This window comes from Oryx dammah, unplaced genomic scaffold (assembly GCF_014754425.2).
Source record: "Oryx dammah isolate SB20612 unplaced genomic scaffold, SCBI_Odam_1.1 HiC_scaffold_27, whole genome shotgun sequence".
Classification (NCBI taxonomy): Eukaryota; Metazoa; Chordata; class Mammalia; order Artiodactyla; family Bovidae; genus Oryx; species Oryx dammah.
Genome location: NW_024070211.1, coordinates 131,211,833 through 131,234,114, shown reverse-complemented (window position 1 = coordinate 131,234,114; position 22,282 = coordinate 131,211,833). Strand labels below are relative to the sequence as shown.

General features: G+C 45.8%; 1 protein-coding gene across 1 annotated transcript in view; it reads right to left on the bottom strand.

The window, feature by feature from the left end:
• The window catches only part of MYO7B (myosin VIIB), a 97,736-nt gene that overhangs the window by 61,278 nt on the left and 14,176 nt on the right, over positions 1-22,282 (bottom strand). Inside the window, exons 2-5 of the mRNA XM_040227868.1 lie at positions 17,577-17,618; positions 10,984-11,097; positions 9,752-9,904; positions 8,221-8,405 (exon numbers count right to left, since the gene is read on the bottom strand). Coding sequence (XP_040083802.1) covers positions 8,221-8,405; positions 9,752-9,904; positions 10,984-11,097; positions 17,577-17,594 — 470 coding nt within the window. The 5' untranslated portion in view covers positions 17,595-17,618. The remainder of the gene's footprint in view (positions 1-8,220; positions 8,406-9,751; positions 9,905-10,983; positions 11,098-17,576; positions 17,619-22,282) is intronic.

Sequence of the window (22,282 nt, the reverse complement as noted above, 5' to 3'; positions counted from 1 at the left end):
TGCTCAGCTGCACAGTCCTGCTCATATCTGGTTCATCCCAGGGTCACTGGCTCAATGATTAGTCACCGTAGATGAATGAATGAGACGGTGATGCCATGCCCTGATGTAACATTGTCTCCGTGAGCAGCAATCTCATGCTGGACAGAAGGGAAATGGTGTCAGTCCTTCGGGAAAGCAATCTGGCATATTTGCAAGCCCCTTCAGAATTATCCTGCCTTTAGTCTAAAGAGTTACCTTTTTGTTGACAAATTTAGTTTACCTTAAACCTAGGCATAATAAAAGTATTATATAATGTTGATGACTTACGACATGTCTTAATTAGATTAGCAAACAATTATATTTAAGTTATATTTATATTTAAATAAACATTATATTTAATATTGATTTTTCTTTTTTAGTTCGCGTGAGTTTGAATTTAAATAGAGCTCATTAACTTCATATTATCTAAAAACAATGCTGGTATATCGATGGCAGTACTGCCAGATGTTGAGGGTTTCAGGTGAAAGATGGAATTTGCCCCAGGTTTTTGTTGAAGGGGACCTGGGGGCTCCCCTGCTTGGAGTTTCCTGGAATAGGTTTTCCTTAAACATCAAATTTAGACTTACAATCTTTGGCCCAATGTATTTCTCTACAGCAGCAAGGGCAGGTTTTTGGAGGTTTTTCATTTTTATTTTTTCCTTTTTTTTTTTTTAGCTTTCTTAGGGCAGTCCCTTTTTAAATGGTTCTTATTTCCACATGTAAAGCATCCTCTAAAAAAAGTAATTATATTTTTAATAGAACAATCTATTATTATAATCTAAAGTAATCTCTTAAGATTGGGATAACTTAAATTTCTAGAGTTGTACTAAACTAAATAATAAAAGTTTATTAAATAGCCAGGTCATTTCCAAATAAAATAAGATTTTAAAACATTAATTACTAAACATTAACTTCCTCTTACAAAAAGTTTTTCTTACAGAAAAACTAAAGAGATTTTAAACTATTAATAAATATATTACATAATGTATTATATACTGATATATATAAATAAATATTTATATATAATAAACATATATTATAATATGATATAATAAATATATTCACCAATCTATAAAGTGCTAATATACAAGACATTTCATAGTTGCTAAGGAAAAGTAAGATATATGCTTTTAATGAAAAGATATAAGATATGGCAAGCTCAGATATACATTCCACATTTTCCCTAAGGGCCACTGCTCATTTAACAAACATATAATTATTAAAATAACTTGGAAGAATGACGAGCCTATTTGGACAGAGCAATGGCCCCTCACGAAAGAGAAATTACAGGTGGAGAAGGCAAAGGCACCCCACTCCAGTACTCTTGCCTGGAAAATCCCATGGACGGAGGAGCCTGGTGGGCTGCAGTCCATGGGGTCGCGAAGAGTCAGACACGACTCTTTCACTTAGTCTAAAGAAAGAATCTTAAAATCAGAAAAAGCTTTCTCCACAAACGCTTCCTGCTCTTTAAAGCATTGTTTTCTTTTTGTCATTGCAATTGTGGAACATTGGAAGTAACATAAATGTGGGAAATTATGGTCCATCTAGTCAGAGAATATTGTGCAGCCACTTAATCCAGGTCTGCACAGAGCAGTAACACGAGCAATGCTTACTAGTTAAGTGAAGTGACAAATGTAGGTACTGTTAAGTAAAATTTATCCAAGAGAGCTGCAGATGGTGATTGCAGCCATGAAATTAAAAGACGCTTGCTTCTTGGAAGGAAAGTTATGACCGACCTAGACAGCATATTAAAAAGCAGAGACGTTACTCTGGCAACAAAGGTCCATCTAGTCAAGGCTATGATTTTTCCAGTGGTCATATATAGATGTGAGAGTTGGATTATAAGGAAGGCTGAGCACTATAGAATTGATGCTTTTGAACTGTGGTGTTGGAGAAGACCCTTAGAGTCCCTTGGACTGCAAGGAGATCCAACCAGTCCATTCTGAAGGAGACCAGTCCTGGGTGTTCATTGGAAGGACTGATGCTGAGGCTGAAACTCCAATACTTTGACCACCTCATGCGAAGAGTTGACTCATTGGAAAAGACTCTGATGCTGGGAGGGATTGCGGGCAGGAGGAGAAGGGGACGACCGAGGATGAGATGGCTGGATGGCATCACTAACTCGATAGAAGTGAGTCCGAGTGAACTCTGGAAGTTGGTGATGGACAGGGAGGCCTGGCATGCTGCCATTCATGGGGTCACAAAGAGTCGGACACGACTGAGCAACTGAACTGAACTGAACTGATCCAAGAGAGTGGAGGAAGACTTTTCTTCCAGAAATGTCTAGCAATTTTTTCTGAGAATATTTATTTTTCTGAAAATTTTGGAAATCTTCATGGTGAATATATATATTAATTTAATAATAGTGAAATATGAAAAACAGTTTTAAAAATTACTTATGGCCATGAACTAGCCAAGATAGATGGTGATGTAAAAAGACCCAGAGCCCACCTCCTCCCATGGGCACATCAAAGTTACAGCTATTTACAGAGAAATTCTTGATGACAAAAACTGGAGGACTAACAGAAAAGAAATTTATAAATAATACATAAAGAAAGAACCATAGCACAGGGAACTTTACTCAGTATTCTATGATAACCTATATGAGAAAAGCATCTGAAAAAGAATGGAGATATATATATATGCTGCTGCTGCTAAGTCGCTTCAGTCGTGTCTGACTCTGTGCAACCCCATAGACGGCAGCCTACCAGGCTCCCCTGTCCCTGGGATTCTCCAGGCAAGAACACTGGAGTGGGTTGCCATTTCCTTCTCCAATGCATGGAGTGGGGTGCCATCGCCTTCTCCAATGCATGAAAGTGAAAAGTGAAAGTGAAGTCACTCAGTCGTGTCCAACTCTTAGCGACCCCATGGACTGCAGCCCACTAGGCTCCTCCACCCATGGGATTTTCCAGGCAAGAATACTGGAGTGGGTGGCCATTGCCTTCTCCATATATGAATTACTTTGCTGTATACCTGAAACCAACCTAACATTGTAAGTCAACTGTACTCCAAGAAAGTTAAAAAACCAAAAACAACAACAACAAAAAAGCAAACAAAAGATGTTTACTTCATTGTCTCAGGACTAAATGTTAAACAGCATTATGTTTAAAGGATAAAATATATTTAATTCACAGTTACAATATATAAACTTAAACAAATAAAAACAACAGCCAAAAAGAAGGAACCACAAGGAGACAGTCGGAGGAGGGGCAGAGATGCAGGATGGTCGAGACACACACCCCCGGTAGGTGACCCACAGACGCAAGAAGATGTACAACCACACAGGTTCTCCTCAAGGAGTGAGGAAGCTTTGAGGGTCAGTGGGGGCTACTTCCAGGACAACCAGAGGGCTGTGGGAAATGGAGAGTCCACCTGTAAATGGTGCACATAAAATCTCACACGCTCCAGGACCCAGGGCAGAAGCAGTGACCTGAAAGGAGCCTGGGCCAGACCTGCCTGCTGATCCTAGTGAGCCTCCTGGAGACAGGAGGCAACCGCAGCTCGCCCCGGGACACAGACACCGGGGCAGCCTTTTTGTGGAGCTTGTTGCTCCTGGACTCTGGTGCTCACGAGTGCCAGGGTAGAATCCCCCCTCTAGCTTATTCAGCCTGAATTCAGCCCTGCCTACCAGCCTGTTGGTACCAGTACTGGGACACCACATGCCAAGCAATGAGGAGGGCCAGGACACAGCTCCACCCATAGCAGGCCTGCTGCCTTAAGGGCCCCAGAGCATACCGTTGGACAGGACCTGGCTCTGTCCACTAGAGGACCCAGAACACAGCCTCACCCACCAGTGAGCTGGCACTACCCTCAGAACCCCTGGACTCCAGTCCCCACCCACAGTCAGGCCAACACCAACCTTGAAAACCCCTGGACCCTGCCTACCAGCAGGTTGACACCAGTGCTGAGACAGCTTGGAAGCCCAGCTCTGCCCACTGTGAGCCAGCATTTGCTCCAGGACACCCCAAGGCACAGCCCTGCTCGCCAACAGGCCAAAGCTGGATTTGGGACATGCCAGACCCTGCAGCTAGCCACATCAGGGGCTGGCACCGCCCATCAGTGGGCCAACACTGGGTCTGGGATTCCCAGGCCTGCCACCACCCATTCCAGAACCCTGCCCTGCTCACCACTAGCCCCAGGACCCCTCAGGCTCCCGCAGCCTGCAGCCTTGTGACAAGGCCTCATCAGCTGTCAGTAGCCTTCATTTGAGGCAGGGCCTGGCAGCAAACTGGACCAGGGGCCAGTCACACCTACCAGACCACCTTCGGTAGTCAGCCCACCACAGTGGATGACCCAAGCCGCTCACATAGGGGGTACCGCCAGAGCATAGAGCTCTGGTGATCAGAGGGGAGTGTGCTGTCTCCTATAAAAGGCCTCTTCTCCAAAGTCAGGAATTGTAACCAACCTAACAGATACATAGAAATAAAAATATCAAATTAGGCAAAAGGAGGCAGCAGAGGAATGTGTTCCAAACAGAAGAACAAGAAAAAATTCCAGAAGAGCTAAGTAAAGCGGGTACAAATATCTGCCTGAGACTGAGCTCAAGGCAATAATTGTAAAGATGCTCAAAGAACTCACAAAAATGCATGAACACAGTAAGAAGTTTAACAGAGACTTAGAGTATATAAAGAAGAACCAAACAGATCTGAGGAATACAATAACCAAACTGAAAAATACAAGAGAAGGAAACAGCAGTAGATCAGATGATACATAGAAATGGATCAGCAAGTTGAAACAGCAGTGAAATTCACTGATGCTCAATCAAAGGCATAATAGCTGAAAATTTTCCCAACCTGAGAAAGGAAACAGACATCCAAGTACAGAAGCACAGAGAGTCCCAATCAAGATCAATGAGGACCCAACCAAGATAAATTGTAGTTAAAGTGGCAAAAATTCAAGACAAAGAGAAAATATTAAAAGCAGCAAGAGAAAAACAGTAAGTGACATACAAGGAACTCCCAAAAGGCTATCAGCTGACTTTTCAGCAGAAAGTCTGCAGGCCAGAGGGAGTTGCATAATATATTTAAAGTAGTGAAAGGGAAAACATACAACTCAAAATACTCTACCTAGCATTTATCATGCAAAGCACAGCACGATCAATGTAATTAGCACTGCTGTACGTCACATATGAAAGTTGTTAAGAGAGTAAATCCTGAATTCTTATCACAAGGAAAAACACTTTTTTTCCTGTTTATTTAATTTTGTATCTGTAAGAGATGATGGATGCTCACTAAACTTCTTTTTTTTTTTTAACCTTTAAGAAACTACCATTTATTAAGCTCTGTTGTAATATCAAAGATGCTTATCCACAATTATCTCTGGATGGGATATTAAAATATTCTTTTCCCTTGTCTAATTATCTATGTATATGAGGCAAGATTTTCACTAAACTTGTTGTGATTGTCATTCCATGATGTATGTCAATTAATTATGCTATACACCTTAAACTTAACTTATAATTAACTGTATGTCAAAACTTATTGTTAACTGTCAATTATATCTCAATAAAACTGGAAGAAAAAAAGCATTAATATATGCCATAAAATAGTAATCAGAAAAAATAGCCAAAACACACACTGTGCTCACACAGAGTTTGGGAAAAAAGCAAATAATCAAAAAATAGCCAAAATATTACTGCAAAATATAACAAGGAAAAAAGCATTCATAGAAAAAATAGGGCATTACATAATAAAAGAAACCATTCCCAGAATATCAATATCACAAATCTGTATGCACCTAAAAACATAGCCTCCAAATACACAAAGCCAACTTTGTGGAAACTAATAAAATTAAACTAATAATTATTTATAGACTCTTGAACTAACAGAGAACATATAAATGTCTTGAAGCTCACGTAAAATAGTCACACATTTGACCAAGTAATAGGGGTGTAAAAGAAGTCAATGTATTTCAGAGTCAATAACATATAGAACATATTAATCATAATGTGATTAAATTAGAAATCAAGTTAAAAGGTGGAAGTATTTTTATATTTAGAAATTACAGGCGCTCTTCTAAAATATAATGAATTAAAGAGGAAACCAAAATAAAACTACACGCTTTAAACCTTAACAATAACATAATTAATCAATATAAAGATAAAAATTGCTTAGAGTGTTTAAATTGAAAACTATACTTATGTCTGGCACATAGCATACACTCAGGATTGCAGTTAATTAACACTATGATTATTATAAAGGGAGAAATGTTGCTTTTATGAACTTTTTTAAATTATGCAGTCTTCCCTGGTGGCTCAGAGGTTAAAGCGTCTGCCTGCAATGCAGGAGACATGGGTTCGATCCCTGGGTCGGGAAGATCCCCTGGAGAAGGAAATGGCAACCCACTCCAGTATTCTTGCCTGGAGAATCCCATGGACGGAGGATTTAAATTATAGAAGGCGTCAAACATTACAAATGGAGGCAGAATGCTGCATTACGCTGCTAATAAAAGTATGGCCTAGATGCCAGTAAGGCCTGCTGCCTAGTTGGAAATGCAAACTTCAAGGCTCCCTTGCTCTACTCAGCCAGAATCTGCATTTTCACAAGATCCCCAGGGGACTCCTGCACCTCAGTCTTCTTAATGAACTCCTAGAGTCCCAGTCCCAGCTGCAACTCCTGACCAGTTTTGATTCCCATTCTGTACAGTTTTTTCTCCCACACTGTGCAGGATGCTAGTTCCTCGAGCAGGAATCACACCTGCAGCCCCTGCACGGAAAGCACAAATTCTAAACCACAGGACTGCCAGGGACGTCCCTCTGGTACTACACTGAAGCAAACTCCAGAGAAGCTTTCATCTGAAAATATTAAGTTTTTAAAAAAGTTCTGATCCAAACGTTCCTCTTCCCTGACACAGGTGAAGGTGTGTGTGGCGTAAGGGGTGACACTTCACACAACGCCCCTGCATGGGAAGACGACTCTGGGCAGAGGACTCAGGGCCGCGCCCACGCCCCAGGTGCCCTGGGCTCTTCTGCAGGCGCCGCTGTCCGGGGGGTGAGGCTTCCTGGCCAGGCCACCTCTCCGTCTTCTCTTCCAGAGCTCTGGGTTTGCCGCTCCTGCTTGACAGCTGTGTGTCACTAGGAAAGAATATCCACCTCTCTGGTGGGAGGTCTCCCCAACAGTAAAACAGGAATAGGAGTGTCTACTTGAGAGAGCTGCTGAGAGCATGAAGCAGGGTGACCTACACTAGAGGGCCTCGTGCTAATCTCTGCTCCCACGGCCCGTCCTCAGAGAGGCCAACCCAACTCGCCCTTCCACCTACGGCAGTGACCCCATCGCGCTCTTTCCTCTTTCCCTGCAGTGGTTTTCTTCAAAGCTCTTATTATCTACCCAAACAATTTGTCTATGTATTGCGTGTCTCCCCTTCTAGATTGTAAGCTCCACGAGGCAGGGATTTTAGTCCCTTTCCTTGGCTGCTGTCTAGCCATCTTAGGACAGAGAAGGACACACACTTGGAGCACAGCAGAATCTTGAATGAATAAACGAATGAAGAGATGACTTTCCTAGATGACTTTTCTTGCCCCAAGCAAGGGGCCCTGGAGCCAAATTCCCTCTCCCGCTGCCTGTCCTGCTCAGCCTCCTTTCCACAAGTGCCGGGAGGGCAGGAGGCAGAGAAGCCAGGCCAGGCAGTGAGTCTCTCTCTGAGTCAGGATCAGCGTCTGGACTGGAGAGGGACACATCCCTTCTGGGTCCAGCAGCCTGAGAGCCATCCTGTCTGAGATCTGCCTAAAGTTGTTCCATTTTTGGTTTTTATTTTTGGCAGCAGCATGTGAGATCTTAGTTCCCCAACCAGCAGTTGGATCCGAGCCCCCTGCACTAGAAGCAGGAGGTCGTAACCACTGGGCCACCAGGGAATCCTCCTGAGGTTTTTGAGGGATCTCACCTGTTTGATCCTTGCACCCCAAGTGCCTATCCTGGGTCCCATTTCTAAACCAACCCATCCCCACTCTTCCTTCCTTGTTTCAGGAAACATTCACAGAAGGCTGGGGCTGTTCAGGCCCTGATGATAGGAGAAGAGTAGGTTCTGAAGGAAGGACATCTTGGAGGGACCTTTCAGGGTGGAGGGGCCGCAGGCACCAGACGCAGGGGGAGCACATTGATTGGGGGCCTCTAAGTGGCATGCTGGTCTGGAGAGGTTTTGGGAGGGGAGATGCTCCCTCCTTTATGAGATGCTCAGAAATGGTGGGTGGCCCACCCAGAACCTCACCTGATAATACAACACTGGTCCCTCTTGTTCTTCTTCATGTTGAAGTAGCAGCTGTTGGCGATGGCAAAGATATGCGGCGGCAGCTCGCCCACATGGTGCTTGTAGTACAGCTGTACCTGCTCCACGGTGTAGAGGGGCAGCACCTGGAACGGGTTCACTGCCACCAGGATGGAGCCTGTGTATGTCTGGGGAAGGGAGGAGGTGGTTAGTGGCCCCTAATCTGAGGATCGGTGCTGACTTTGGATGTCACTCTGCAAAGGCACCAGACATGGCTGACTCTGGAAGGGAGGCGGGGACTGATTCTGGGCTGAGAGATGAGACTCTTGGCGGCTCAGATCCTTCCCCTGGAAAGGATGCTCACCAAGAACAAGGACATTAAATGAGGCGGTTTATGTTTGGCACTAACATTAACATTGTGGTTACTGTTTCGCGCTCTGTCTGGTATTTAGAAGGGGCTCAATGAAACTAGACTGAATGTGTGAAGCAGGTCTTCACCGCCTCCCGCAGGGGCCTCAGTGAGGCTGGGCCACTATCGCAGCCCTCAGAGTCCTCCTGGACCTTAGTTCAGGGTCACTTGCTCATGTGGAGCCTCCACTGGGCCTGCCAGCCCCTCTGGGTTGGGATGGGGACAGTCATCTCAATAGTCGTGTACAGTGACTTCATTTTCATTTTAGGGAAGGAGAGGACTCAGGACTATGACAACCAGATAAAAGAATGCAAGCATAAGCTCTTCGGTAAAGGATAAGCTGCAATTCAACTTAATTTATTGCTGTTATTAGTCCCAGGAGCTGAGGCACACTCAGCCATTGTGAACTCTGAGTGCCTGGTCCCTGCCCTCCAAGGCCTCTCTCCTCATCTCCCACCCCGCCCTCTATCCAGAGGCCCCTGCTCTGAGCATCCCAGGATCAGGGCTGGTCAGAGGTCAGTGAGCCGCCTTTCCCTGTGAGAGGCCCAGGCAGGTGGTGACACCCCTGGGTCACACCCACTCACGGCAAGGCTGGTGTCAGTTTTGGAATTCCACCTCTCTGGTAAGTCTGTGTTGGAGCAGGGATGCGAGCTTCCCATCCATCACAAGGCCTTGGGGGAAGCACCTGCATCTACCTACTCGGCCCTCCTGGCCATCACTTCATAGAAGGGCAGGGCTCTTCTGCTTGGTGACCCTGTCTCTGCCACGTAACCAAAGAGAAACCAGGCAAAAAACTACTCTCCCACAGCCTCTGATCCCCTCGGCCATCAGAGCAGGCCTGTTTCTCAGCCACGGATGCAGGGGAGAGGCAGCACTTAATCTGTATACTGTATCCTGGGCACTGTGCTGGCACATGCAGGTCAGCTTTCTGCAAACTTGAAGCCTTTATGCCCCTGCTTGTTTCGGATTGGGGAGCAGGGATGGACGAGCATCCTCACACTGTAAGGGTGTGGGGCTCAGGGACTGAGCCAGGCGTGCCTGGGGCACGGTTTGCTTCCCCGGCCGGCTCAGCTTGTGTGGCCCAAGCATGCCGTGGGGGGGCACGCATGGTCAAGGGAGACTCACGTAGATCTTGTGCTGCTGGTAGCGGATCAGGAGGTTGTGCACCATGCCTGCCTCATTCAGGTCCCCCAGGCGGATCATGTCATCCACACCCTGAGCTGAATTGGGGTGCATGGAGCTGAGGGTGCCAAGGGCCTCCGCTTGGATCCAGTGTTCCTGCAACAAGGGCACAGGCTCTCCTGAGAGGTGACCTCTGCTGGGGCCACACTCTCCTCCATGTGCTCAATGGACTGGCTGACCTGGTGGCCCGCATCTGGGAGGGTTGGTCTATGGTGAAGGTCAAAGGATCGAGTCAAGCCGAGGCTGGAGTCATCACGTGTCTAGGGCCAGGGGTCAGTGTGTACTGGGGCTGAGGGTGAAGTTCAGACCAGGGTCAGAGGAGTGTGGAGCCAGGAGTTAGATATGGCTACAATTGGGATCGGGGAAGCTTGCAGCTGGGGTCTCACAGATGGCTGGGATAAAAGTGTGTAAGTGTTTTTTTTTTTTTTTATAAATGGTGTTATGTCGTTTTGCAAATAGGAGACATTATTGTTAATATTTGACTGGCTTCCATACTATAGGGTTCACAAGCCACACTCTAGAATTTTCTCCTTGGAGGCCAAGTCTCTACATGCTTCACTTTGCAGATGCTCAGCAAAGAGGGCTGCCCAGGGAGGACCTCAGTGACCAGCTGGAGGCCCCAGTCTGCAAGTCCTTCCCCTCTGTCCCTCCCCTGCTCCTCCCCAGCCTGCCAGGTGACTGAGCTGGTTCCCCAACAGGTCACCCTGAGCTTCCTACTCTCTCATCTGGGCTGCTTTGCTCATGTGAGATGGGTCTCCTTCTCCTCCTCATGTGCTGGGGGGCCCCCCTCCAGGCATCTTTCTCATGCACCTTTCTCTCCCTCGATTCTCCTGTCCTTCCTGTTCACCTTGCGTTACTTTGAAAACAAGCTTCTGGCCCTTCCCCCTCTCTACCCCAGACCTTTTCCCACTTCACTCTTTCCTGCTCCCCTAATTGTCCTAATTTTCCATCTTCCAACCTGCTCCCTGCTTCTTCCCTATAGAAACAGTTCCCTAGACAGACACACAATGCCCGCCATGACAGGACTCCCCTGTGGTCTACCCTGCCACGTGGTTCCCAGACTTGGGCTCTATAATCCCTGGTGTTGGGAGCAGCACCAGAGAAGGGAGGGGACTCAGGGTTCTGGATGGGAGCTGAGAAGGCTGAGCCTCTGAGGAGTGTGTGGCCATACTCACTTTGCCCTCATCATCTTCAACCAAAATTTTGCCAGGCTTGGTTTCTTTGATGATGCCCCCGATGGCTACCCTGGTCTTGTCGGCAGGGGTGGGGTTCAGCCACACGTGGTCACCCTGGAGGGCAGAGAGGTCAGATCCACGTTCCACCTTCCCCTTCCTGCTCAAGACTTACCTCCCTGGGGGCTGTCCCTTCCAACCAAGAGATGCCAAGTGATTGGGATGCGCTCTCTCTTCCCTGTCCTCCCTGCTTCCTCTTCTCCTCCTCCTCCTGTTTTTCCTTCTTCCCTCTCTCCTACCCACCCCTCCCCAATCCTTTCTTGTTCTTGTCAAGATGTTAATGGGTGATGGCAGGGGAAGCTCCGCTGGCCTGGTTTTTGCAGGAAAGTGTCCCCTGTGAGGTGCAAAAAGAGTCTCTGCCCTTTGACTAGCCCTATAGTACCCAAACCCAGTGTCTAAGAGAAAGCAAAGACTAAAATCTCACTAGGTTTCTTCCTGGCCTGCAACACAGCATTAATCCACGTGAACCTCTTTCTGATCCAAGAAAGCTCACCCTACTGAAAGAGAAGTAATCCCAAAGGAAAAAGCACAGGTCTACACGCAAAGATACTGAAATGTAAAAGGAGGAAAGGAGCAGGCGAGCAATACTCACCAGGGGAAAACAAAATGCCACAGAACAGTGGAAGGCTGTAACCAAGTATTTCACCACGACTTCCAAAATTTTACTGAGCTCAGATATTAGACACTGAGATGGCTGAAAAGGATGATACATGAATTGGCAGAGCTCAAAAGAGAAATGGAGGAAAACAAGTAAGCATGGGCCAGAAGTGAAAGCAAACTGGAAACAACAACAAGGAAATAAGCACTGCTAAAATCAGGGTAAAGATCATAGGTGACAGGAGAAGAAAAGTGAGCAAAGTGACAGAAATTCAAGCAATTAGGATGGAGCAGAAAAGTATAGATATGGAAGGCAGGTGAAAATACAAATAATTGAAGTGCACAAAGAAGGAAAACAGCTGGGAGAGCAGGGGCAGACAGAAAAACCACTTAAAGATATAATTCAAGACAACTTTCCAGAAATTAATGAAGGTTTGGATCTATGGGTTGAAGATACACCATCCTTTCTTTGAAATGATGACAAAGAAAAATCAACTTTGGATAGATACTGATCCTAGAGTTAATTTTTTGAGGGGTAGGCCAATAAAAAGACAAGTACCTTATAAGGAGATAATTCAGGACAAATTCAAATCATATATGAGGGCTGAACAACTCCTACAAAGACCTCAGGAAAAGAGCAATACAGCTATCAGAATGGCCATTATAAAAAGAACAGAAAATAACAAATGCTTGTGAGGATGCAGAGAAACTGGAGCCCTTGTATACTGTTGGTGGAAATGTAAAATTGTGACACCACTGGGGAAAACAGCATGAGGTTACTCAATACACTAAAAATAGAATTATGATCCAGCAATTCCACTTCTGGGTAAATTTCCAAAGAAATTCAAAGCAGGACCTTAAAGACATATTTGCATTTCTATGTTAATTGCAGCATTATTCATAATAGCCAGGAGGTAAAAGCAACCCAAATGTCCATTGGCAGATGAACAAATAAAAATGTAAAATACACAGTCATCCTTCAGAATCCTCAGGGGATTGATTGCAGAAGCCCCTGCAGTTACCAAATCCATAGATACTCAAATACCTTACATGAAATGATATAGCACAGCAAATACTACACACTATGGAATATTAGTTCAGTTCAGTCACTCAGTCGTGTCCAACTCTTTGCGACCCCATGAACCGCAGCACGCCAGGCCTCCCTGTCCATCACCAACTCCCGGAGTCTACCCAAACCCATGTCCATTGAGTCGGTGATGCCATCCAACCATCTCATCCTCTGTCGTCCCCTTCTCCTCCTGCCCTCAATCTTTCCCAGCATCAGGGTCTTTCCAAATGAGTCAGCTCTTCGCTTTGAGATTGCATGCAGCCTTAAAAAAGGAGGAAATTCTGTCATATGCTACAATGTGGATGGACCTCAAAGACATTATACCAAGCAAGAGAAGCCAGTCACAGAAGGACAAATCTGTATGATTCCATTCAGAGAAAGTGTCTAAAGCAGTTAAAATCACAGAAACAGAGAGCAGAAAGGCAGTTGCAGGGGCTAGAGGAAAACAGATGGAAAGTCATGTTTAATTAGTGAAGAGTTTCAAGTGCACAAGATGAAAATGTTCCCACATCTGTCACACAACACTGTGAATATATATAACAATATTGAACTGTATACTTAAAAATGGTTCAGATGGAAAATTGAATGTGATATTTTTTACCATAATTACAAAAATAGAAAAAAGAATCCAATAATTTTTTACCCAGCCCAATTGTCATTTCTGTATAAAGATAATAAACATCTTTAAGATGAATATTTTCTCATAAGTCTTTTAGAAAAATTAATTAGGGCACAAATTTCAGTCAACAGTACCAAGAATGAATATAAGTCCACACCAACATACACAATCATGAAGTTTCAAAATATTTGGGATAGGGAAAAGATCACAAAAACTTTCAGAGAGAAAAATTAAGTTTCATACAAAGGCTCAAGAATTAGAAGGGTTTCCAACTTCTCCATAGCAACGCTGGAAATCAGAAGGAGTACATGTTTTCACAATTTTCAGGGAAAATTATATCTAGTATGGAATCCTAAGTCCAGCTGATAGTCATATGTGAATAAACATAGCTTTAGACGTGCAAGTTGTTAAAACTGTTTACTTCATGGGCACCCTATCTCAGGAAGCTATTACAGGTTGTGCTTGATGAAAACAAGGGAGTAAACCAAGAAAGAGAAAAACCTTGGGTCCAAGAAAAGGGCTTCAGGTAAAGGAGAGGTGAAAGAAATGTCCAGGGTAGTTGTGAAGGAGACCCCATGATCCTGAGATGTGTGCCTCAGAAGTAGAAGATGTGAGTTTAGATATGGCATTGGAAGCTCTGGGAGAAACCTTCTCCTGAGGATGACATTGACTGAACTCCCAGATGAATCATTTTACAAGGATGTTGACATACCTGGGAGAAAGCTGGGTGGGGGTAGGGTGAGGTGGTGGTTATGTTGTGATATTTACAGAGAAAACAAAGCAGATAAGGAGCAAGATAATTATAGTCTAGCACTTAGAGTACACTTCAGGGCTCAACTGAGTGGAACATTTTCTTTTTTTCTTATAAAAAATGTTTTCTTTTATATTGGAGTATGGCACCCCACTCCAGTACTCTTGCCTGGAAAATCCCATGGACGGAGGAGTCTGGTGGGCTGCAGTCCATGGGGTCGCTAAGAGTCGGACACGACTGAGTGACTTCACTTTGACTTTTCACTTTCATGCATTGGAGAAGGAAATGGCAACCCACTCCAGTGTTCTTGCCTGGAGAATCCCAGGGACGGGGGAGCCTGGTGGGCTGCCGTCTATGGGGTCTCACAGAGTCAGACACGACTAAAGCGACTTAGCAGCATAGTTGATTAACAATGTTGTGTGAGTCTCAGGTGTATCACAAAGTGATTCAGTTATATCTATACATGTATTTATTCTTTTTCAAATTCTTTTCCCATTTAGGTTATTACATAATATTGAGCAGAATTTCCTGTACTATACACCAGGTCCTTGCTGGTTATCCACTTTAAATATCAGAGTGTACATGCCAATCCCAAACTCCCTAATTATCCCTCTCCCACCCTTCCCCAGAGAATCATAAGTTGGATTTGAGAGGAACATTTCCTTAGACAAAATAAGTAAACCCTGTAATCTGGGATTTAACAGTTTGGGGAGAAAGGAGAGACACTGTGAGTGCTGTGGGCAAGGATAGGAGTGAGGAGCTAAGGCCTTTCTCACCCAGTGGGAAATCAGTAATAGATGATGCCTGGAATAAAAAACTCAAGTGGCCCTGTACACATGGAGAGAAGTATCAAAGAATTAACTAGAAGGTCAATGGTGGTCACCTCTCTGGGAGAGGAAGTGGGAGACTGATTCTTTAAACTGTATCTATAACAACTGTATAAAACTAAAATCTAAATGAAAAAGAACAGCAAAAACAGTTGCTACAGGATATAGAAGACCAGCTTGAACAACATACTGGTTTCAGTGAACTAACTGAATCACAGCAGGAACCTCAGAGACCTGGAGAAGTTTTCTTACAAGGATGAAATTCCAGTGTGAAAACTGTACTGCGCTGTTGCAAGAGCTGCTGAAATCACCAAAGTGAGAAAATTATCAAAGACAGATGATGGGCGTCTCCTACAAGCTTGATACTAACCAGAGATGAGAAAGAGAGAGAGACCATTTCCAATTCATACCGAATTTTAAGATGTCAGCCCAACATGAGCCAGAAGAATAAATAAAAGAGCTGTAATGGGACTCTCATTCCCTCCATTTGGCCAAAGCTCTACTAGGAAATAAATGAGAAGCCAAGCAGCAGAAAGTAGAGCTTCTTTATGAACTCAGATGACTGCCGAAGCAGCTGAATCAGGGAAAGAATGAGCAAGAAGAGGTAAAGAAAAAGCTATCAGCTGCAAAAAAAAAAAAAAGTAAAGTCGATATGGAGATTCAAGAAACAAAGGATGGGGACTTCCCTGGTGGTACAGTGATAAGAATCTGCCTGCCACTGCAACAGGGTTCAATCCTTGGCCCAGGGAGGTTCCACGTGCCTCAACGAAGCCCCTGCACCACAACTACTGAGCCCACACTCCAGAGTCCGCGCGCTGCAACCACTGAAGCCCCTGCCTAGAGAAGCCGCCACAGCGGAAGTTCAAGCCCCACAGTGAAGAATAGCCTCTGCTCACCACAACTGGAGGGGAAAAAAGCCCGCACAAAGACACGGAGACCCAGCGCAGCCAAAAATAAGTAATAAATAAATAAATGATTAAAAAAAGAAGAAGAAATGGAGCATGAGGGACTTCCCTGGTGATCCAGTAGTTAAGACTCCACGCTCCCAAAGCAGGGGGCCAGGTTGCACCTCTGATCAGGGAACTAGATCCCACACACTGCAACTAAGAGTTAGCATGACACACGTAAAGATCCCATATGATGCAACGAAGATCTCGTGTGCCTCAGCTAAGACCCAGTGCAGCCAAATAAATAACATTTTAACAAAGAAATAGAGAATGAGTCACAGAAAGCAGAGGGATCTAGGTCTTCACTGCTCTTTGTGATAAGAAATACCTGACAGCTGACTTCTGCCTATGATACAGAAGAGCTCCGGCCCTAGCCTGAGACAGAAATCACTGCGAGGAATCTCACAGATGCAAAGAATCCACTTCCGAGAGACCTGATCCTCAGTCTTCTGAGGTGGGCTGACTATTCCAGCCATTGGCTGAAATGTGCACTGTGGCTTGTCCCATGTGCCCACCCACCAGTCTTTCCTTCCCACAGGAGAAAAGATGGGCCTAGAAGTAGCTCTGGGCTGCCTTTACTTAGATAAATGGAGGAGTTAACAAGTGAAAAATACTGTTGTCAAGATATTTTTTTCCAGGTTCTTTTATTTTTCATTTTATTTTTAAAAAATTTTACTGAAATACATTTGATTTACAATGGTGTATTAATTTCAGGTGTGTAGCAAAGTGATTCAGTTATATATATATATATATATATTTTTTTTTTTTCATGTACGGATGTGAGAACTGGACCATAAAGAAGGTAGAGTGCCAAAGAACTGATGCTTTCAAACTGTGGTGCTGGAGAAGACTCTTGAGAGTCCCTTGGACTGCAAGGAGATGAAACTAGTTGGTCTTAAAGGGAATCAACCCTAAATACTCATTGGAAGGACAGATGCTGAAGCTGAAGCTTCAATACTTTGGCCACCTGATGCAAACAGCTGACTCGCTGGAAAAGACTTTGATGCTTTTCCAGACTGAAGGCAGAAGAAGAGGATGACAGAAGGTGAGATGGTTGGATGGCATCACTGATTCAATGAACATGAACTTGGGCAAACTCTAAAAGATGGTGAGGAGCAGGGAAGCCTTGCATGCTACAGTCCTTGGGGTCACAAAGAGTCAGACCAACTTGGTGACTGAACAATTCTTTTTTTACTTTCTCTTCCATGATAGGTTATTACAAGATATTTAGTATCTTTTCTTACTGTGCTATACAGTACATCCTTGTGGAACACCTATTTTAAATATAGTATGTGTTTTGTCAAGACATTTTAAGCCCTGAGTATAAGTGAGGGATTACTCTATGCACGTGGCCATCCTGCCAAGGCCAAGTTTAGCCAAACTCATTTTCTTTAGGTAATACAATCTGGTGATTCAGCTGGTAAAGCATCTGCCTGTAATGTGGGAGACCTGAGTTCAATCCCTGGGTTGGGAAGATCCCCTGGAGAAGGAAACAGCTACCCCCTCCAGTATTCTGGCCTGGAGACTTCCATGGACTGTATATTCCTCGGGGTCGCAAAGAGTCAGACACGACTGAGTGACTTTGACTTTTCCCTCAAACTCCCTGTGTCTGGTATTTTCCTTCCAAGGTCACACTGCCTTACTTCTTCTTTCCTTGGGAGTGGTTTGAGTCAGCTTTTGGCAACTCCCACGAACAACCCCTTGATGGAAGAGATGCAATTCTTACCAGTCTCAACCCTGACATCCTGAGGCAGCTGCTCCTGACAGCCTGTATGCAGAGAAAAAGCAGAATGTCAGTCTTCATGACGGAGAAGGCCATGGCAACCCACTCCAGTGCTCTTGCCTGGAAAATCCCATGGGCGGAGGAGCCTGGTAGGCTGCAGTCCATGGGGTCCCTAAGAGTTGGACACGACTGAGTGACTTCACTTTCACTTTTCATTTTCATGCATTGGAAAAGGAAATGGCAACCCACTCCAGTGTTCTTGCCTGGAGAATCCCAGGGATGGGGGAGCCTGCTGGGCCCCCGTCTATGGGATCGCACAGAGTCGGACACGACTGAAGCGGCTTAGCAGCAGCAGCAGCATTCATGACCATGAGTTGGCACCCTGGCGGGTAGGGGCCACAGTGCTGATCAGTGTAGCCCTGAGTGCCTGGCATGGGGCCAAGACAGGACCCTTGAAAGAGTGGATGGATGTGTCATAGCTCCACAGCAAGTGTCTCAGTTTCTTCAGTCCTATCTCATCTCTGAAGTGAAGTGAAAGTCACTCAGTCGTGTCTGACTCTTTGCGACCCCATGGACTATACAGTCCATGGAATTCTCCAGGCCAGAATACTGCAGCGGGTAGCCTTTCCCTTCTCCAGGGGATCTTCCCAATCCAGGGATCGAACCTAGGTCTCCCGCATTGCGGGCGGATTCTTTACCAGCTGAGCCGCAAGGGAAGCCCTATCTATCTCATCTTTACTGAACATCTATTTTGCACTCGGCACTTGGCTCAACATAGGGAGTGGGGTGGTTCTGAACATGCTCAAAACAGCATCTCTGCCACCCAGAAACTCAGCCTGTGTCTGGTCAGACATCTGTGAACATAGTCATTACCATATGCCGCACGGAGTCCTGAGGGAACCAGCCAGCAGAACTTGAGATGCAACACACTTGATCTAAACCTCAGGCACCCACAAAACACTGAACCCCCATTTCATTCATGGGACTCAACAAAGGAAAGGTGACCCATTATCAGTAGCATAGCTGGAAATGCAGTCTGGACCTGCCTTCTTTCAAACCTGTCTCAGCGCCTGGCTGCTTCTGGTACCCAGGGAGCACCAGGCAGGCCCGAGTAACTGCCCCCTAGTCGGGGAGGGAAGGCGGGGCCCTGATCTCAGGAGGAGCCCCGCCCACCACCAGCCCCGCCCTCTCTGCATTGAGCCTCCTGACACAGAGGCTGGCTTTTTTGTTCGTCACATACTCACTCCCTGCTTGTAATGCAGACCTGCCCCTGGGAGGAACTTAGGAAATATCTGTTCAGTGAAACAGAGAAGGAAGCCCTTGGAGAAGGTGTCCTTTGACGTTGGCTTTGTCAGATGAACAAGAATTCACAGTGGAAAGAAAGGGGCATTCTCTAGGGATGCTGTAACTTTAGCAAAGGCAGAGGGAAAAGTGCAGAGGATGCGAGGTCAGCATGTTTGGGTTGAGCAGACTGTGGGGAGGTGAGAGACGTGTTTCGTTGTAGGCAGCGGGCAAATGTGACAGAGAGTCTTTGCCTCTTTGTTCTGCTGAACAAAGAATCTTCTCATTCCATTTTTAACTTAGTGTATGGGCATTAATATGTTTATGGCAATCTACCTCCCAGCATTTGTTGAGCACCTACAAAGTAAAAGGCAATAATCAGACTGAGATTCCCTGAAAGAGGCTACAGCTCTTTCAAAGAGAGGCTGGTCCATCTTACCACCTCACCCAGTGAGGTGGCAGGTGGGGAGGAGGCAGGGGGCATTTTCTACCTCTGACTCCTCACTGTGGCCCAGGCTCCTCACTTCTCCCCCCAGCTAGGAGTTTGAGGCCTACCTGTGTTCTTCAGCGCCCTCACCCATGGCACTGGCCTCCGTGGACATCGTCCCCTCTCCAGCCTCCAGGATCTGCCCCGCAGGCGTTCCCCACCAGTCCTGCCATCCCTGGGGGTTGAACCTGCCATGTGTCCCTCCCAGACGCCACTGCCTCCACTTCCCACATCTTCCCCTGGTCTCCCGCGTCCCAGAACTTCTCCATTCCAAAAGCCCTGTCCTCCGAGGTGTTCCCTGGCTGTCTACTGGTTAGGACTCCATGTTTGCACTGCAGAGGCCACGCCCTCCAACTGCCGCTCTCCCGCCGCACCCCAGACCAGCACCGGGCCCTCTGCCCATGGCAACTGTTCCCTCATTTCATCACAACTCCTCAGCTTTTGCTTTTCTCCCCAGTCTATCAACTATCCTAGCTTCATTTCTATCTCAACCAGCCTGGAAACTGACCTTAAATCTTTTTTGGAACAAAGTAGTTTTTTGTAAATACCCATAAATGGAATACAAGCAGTACAATGAGCTGCACACTCTGTGGACCCTTCTGTCCACCTTCACTCTGTCCTGTGAATGTTGTTGAGTCCTGCTCTCACCTTGCAAAGTCTGAGCATTCCAAGGATGGGTCACACCATCTCGACAACAGGGACCAGGGAAGTTTCATGACCTGTACCTCCCCTAAGACTTTAGAAATGCTTGAGGATCCTTGAATGGGCTCTAGTCAGCTCTTTCTGCCCACCCCCCCCAAAAAAATCCTTCCAATTTCAAGGCTCCCTCCCACTAATCACTCTGCAGAACTCCTTCATCTGCATCACTGAAAAAAGAGGGAAATCGGTGGGGGGTCCCGGCGGAGGAGGGAGCAGCACGCTGAGTTCCGCAGCGGTGCGCGGCGCCGAGCGCCCCGGGCTGCCCCTCCCGCTGGTGGGGCCCGGCACTTCGGGCTCCCCGATGCTCTCGCTGCCGCCGCGGGCCTCTGCCCCGGCCATGCGCCCCGGGTAGCGCGCCTGGGGTGCGGCGCCCACCCGGCGGCTCCCGCCGCCCGTCCCTGCCGCCGGCATGCTGCTGCTCGCCGAGAAAGTTTTTAAAAAGAGAGAGAGAGAGAAATCACCCTCAGCTTCCAGCTCTGTTCAATCCCTGCCTTTTCCTATACCTGTGGGCACATAAGAGATGCCCAGGGGAGGGGCCGCTGACAGCTCCACGCTAACCCTTCCAGCCCTGCCCTCTCTGGCCTCTTGCATCAGGGCTTTTGCTTAATCGATTATTGTGGGGATGAAAATATGCCCACACAGTATTCTTTGACTGTACTCCCTTCCAAAGATGGACTCATTCGTTCTCCCCACCATGGGTGTGGACTTAGGGACTTCCTTATAACAGATAGAATAAGATGGGAGTGATAGAGGACAGCTTCCAAGACTTGGGGCTTCCTCCTTGTTCTCTCTAAGATTGCTCGGCCTGGGGAAACTCGCTGCCATGTCATGAGGACACTCAAGCAGCCCCACGGAGGTCTCTAGTTATCAGCCAGTGATGTTGGAAGCAGATCTTTCAGCCCTGATCAAGGCTTCAGATGACCAGAGCTCCAGCCAGTGTCCTGACTGTAACCTTGTTGAGTGTTGAATTGTGTCCACTCCCCCTCTCAAGTTCATAAGCTGAAGTTCTGACCGTAGCACCTCACAATGGGACCGTATTTGAAGATAAGGCCTTTAAAGAGGTGGTCAAATTAAACTGAAGTTGTTAGCGTAGGGCGTAATCCAATGTGACTGATATCCTTGTAAGAAGAAAAAGAGATACCAGAGCTGTGTGTGCAAAGGGATGGTCATATGAGGACAGAGTGCAAGAGGGTAACTGTCTGCAACCAAGGAGAGGGGCATCGGGAAAAACCAACCCTGCCAGCATCTTTGGTCTGGGACTTCTAGTTCCAGAATTGTGAGGACAGAAATATCTGTTGTTTAAGCTGCCTAGTCGGTGGCATTTTGTTATGGCGACCCTAGAAAATGAATACAAATCTCATGAGGGGCTGCCCTGGAGGCCCAACAGCTAAGGCTCTGAGCTGTCAGTGCAGTGGGCCTGGGTTTATCCCTGGCCAGAGAGCTAGATCCCACATGTGGCAACTCAAAAAAAGAGATCTTTCATGCTGCGAATAAGACCCAGTGCAGCCAACAACAAAAACCAACCAAACAAACAAAAAAAAACCTCATGAGGGTTCCTGGCTCAGAACCACCCATCTAAGCCACTCTGGATTTCAGAAATTGGTGGGAAAATAAATATTTGTCATTTTAAGCTGCAAAATCTTGGAGTAATTTGTTATGCAGCAGTAGACAACTAACACAGTCACCCCTCTCTCTCTCATCTTCGTTCATTCTTTCTCTTCTGACTTTTCCTTCCTACATAAAGAAGCAAGTTTTGTCTATCTTTTTTTTTAGGGACAAAGGCGGACTTTGTTTTTATTATAAAAGAAAAAAACTTGGGAATCTTAACCAAGGAAGGGAATGTTTTGTACTCAGAGAATAGATACCTGAATACAAAATTACAAGTGTTTTGACTCTAGACCTGTTCCCATCTCCTCCAAGAGTAGAGATGGGAAGGAGACAGCTGAAGCAAACAAGCAATTCTATGAAGCAAACAAGCAATTCTGTAAAGCAAAACTTAGAAATGTTGATGTATGGCAAAACCAATACAGTATTGTAAAGTAAAATAATAATAATAATAAAGTGACAAAAAGCTTTAAAAAAAGAAATCCTATAAATATGATTAAAATCTAAACTTCTGTTTTGCTTTAAAAATTTTTTAATGTTTCAAAAAGTCTGCTTTAGTGATGTGATAATTCCACCAGAAAATAACTCCATTACCCCCTTGTCAGTAACATTTTCAAGTTGAAGTTTTGATTAGCTT